The sequence below is a fragment of the Limulus polyphemus genome, unplaced genomic scaffold (genome assembly GCF_000517525.1).
Source record: "Limulus polyphemus unplaced genomic scaffold, Limulus_polyphemus-2.1.2 Scaffold2674, whole genome shotgun sequence".
NCBI lineage: Eukaryota > Metazoa > Arthropoda > Merostomata > Xiphosura > Limulidae > Limulus > Limulus polyphemus.
The window spans coordinates 137567-139321 of record NW_013668284.1 but is presented as its reverse complement, the minus strand read 5'-3'; the positions used below and the strand labels follow the sequence as shown (position 1 = coordinate 139321).

Below are 1755 nucleotides of genomic sequence, written 5' to 3'. Positions count from 1 at the left end.
GCCTGATTTAAATGTCACACCTGAACACTCACATCCTTTTAATTATGTTTGAAATTAATAAACATTGCTCAACATCATGAAAATTAAACCTTATTTTCAATAAGCAATCCTGAAAAATATTTGGGGGTGCTTAACTTTTTTCCAGGTGTATATATATAAACATTAAAAGTGCAATAAAAAATACGTAAAGGTACCAATACTGAAAAGAAAAACATAGTTTTTAATAATTCGATCATTATTACATTTGATGGGGATCTACCCCCCCCCCCCATAGCTTTCCTAATGTCATCCTGTATCACTGTGTCAAGTTGTGCTGATTTGGTAGTTTTTCCGAAATTAGATATGAAATGAGACGGGAGGAGGTCAAGCCCCCCCCCCCTCATAACCTTCCAAGTGTTATCCTGTGTCACTGTGTCAATTATAGTGCCGATTGATCAAGAAATGTGGAAACATATAAGGAACAGATACACAGACATGTTCACGTTTAAATATATATATATATATATATATATATATGTGTGTGTGTATCAGCACTGCTGTTCCTTTGGCCCCGTCATCGAGGTGGAGAGGGGGGCAAGTTGCGTGGGCAACAGCCTGTCCCCCATATCAGAATGCCCAGGCTTACATCTGTCCATATAACAATTGACAGATGCTCATCCATGGTCAAACTTGGCCGAAGGAGGCCTACTATGTGTATAGAAGAAAATAAATTAACCAGGATCCTCTTACTAGGAAGTAGATAAAATATTCTAACATCTTGAAGCCTTAGAAATAATCAAAGGGTCGAGAAACAATCACGTTTTATAGACTAAAATATTTCAACATGTTTTGTTAACTTACTTTGGCACGCGCTTCTCTTGAAGCTTCAGCTTCTGCAGCCATTGCTCGTTGTAGCTGCACCGGAAGTCGCACATCTTTCCTGTATATAAATGTAAATAGGACATATTTTATGAATAAAGTACTGGATACACACATGGATATTAACAATCATCAGCGTGTCGAATAAACAACCTGTTTATTTCTCGATGAAATAATTTGTAACTTTGGATATTTTAGCTTTATGTTATTGCTGCTGCCATCTAGTATCCACAATTGTTAGTACTTTAAAAGTATATACAAAGAAGTAAATTTTTGCCATGTAATTGTTATATCTGCATGTTTAAACATTCAATAAAATTAGAATTACTCACATTTCCACTCTTTCAACTTTTACTCCCCAGGGGTCAGTACCTTCGTCCAGACTAGTCTGCATTACGTGACTAATACTCTCTCTTTCGGAAAGAATGTCAGACAAATTCTTTGTTCCCAAAACATTTCTAAGCGTAGTCGCCGCTAGGAGGCGTGTGGAACGACCATAATCTTCAACATTTGTGACAGAAATAGTAGCATTACTAATACGATAGTAGACAACAGCATCAACAGCTACTGTAACCGAGTCCTTCGACAAAATCTGCACACACACAGGGAAAAAAATCCCAAATACATGTAATAAATATAAAGCATAAAATACTGGAAAACAGAATAAAATTCTAAACCAAATATTACAATTCACTGACCTGCTAATTTACAATATTCCTTACTACATTTTAATTAAATGGTGATTACAATTCATAGATTTTATAAAAATGTGGCGATAGGCGAAGCATTATATCTAAAAAAAAAATTTCGATGAAAGTTTATAAAGAAAAGGAATCTTGAAGTCGATTCTTCTTTTCAAATGTTTTTTTTTTTTTTTAAATAACTAAATACTTCAAG

General features: G+C 34.8%; 1 protein-coding gene across 3 annotated transcripts in view; it reads right to left on the bottom strand.

Annotated features, from left to right (window-relative positions):
* LOC106467594 (mechanosensory protein 2-like) overlaps window positions 1–1755 on the bottom strand; it is a 34070-nt gene that overhangs the window by 2989 nt on the left and 29326 nt on the right. For all 3 annotated transcript variants that reach the window (XM_013927955.2, XM_022395805.1, XM_013927956.2), the window contains 2 exons: window positions 1191–1450; window positions 841–919 (listed from right to left, as the gene is read on the bottom strand). In XM_013927955.2, the coding sequence (XP_013783409.1) occupies window positions 841–919; window positions 1191–1450 (339 nt within the window). The remainder of the gene's footprint in view (window positions 1–840; window positions 920–1190; window positions 1451–1755) is intronic.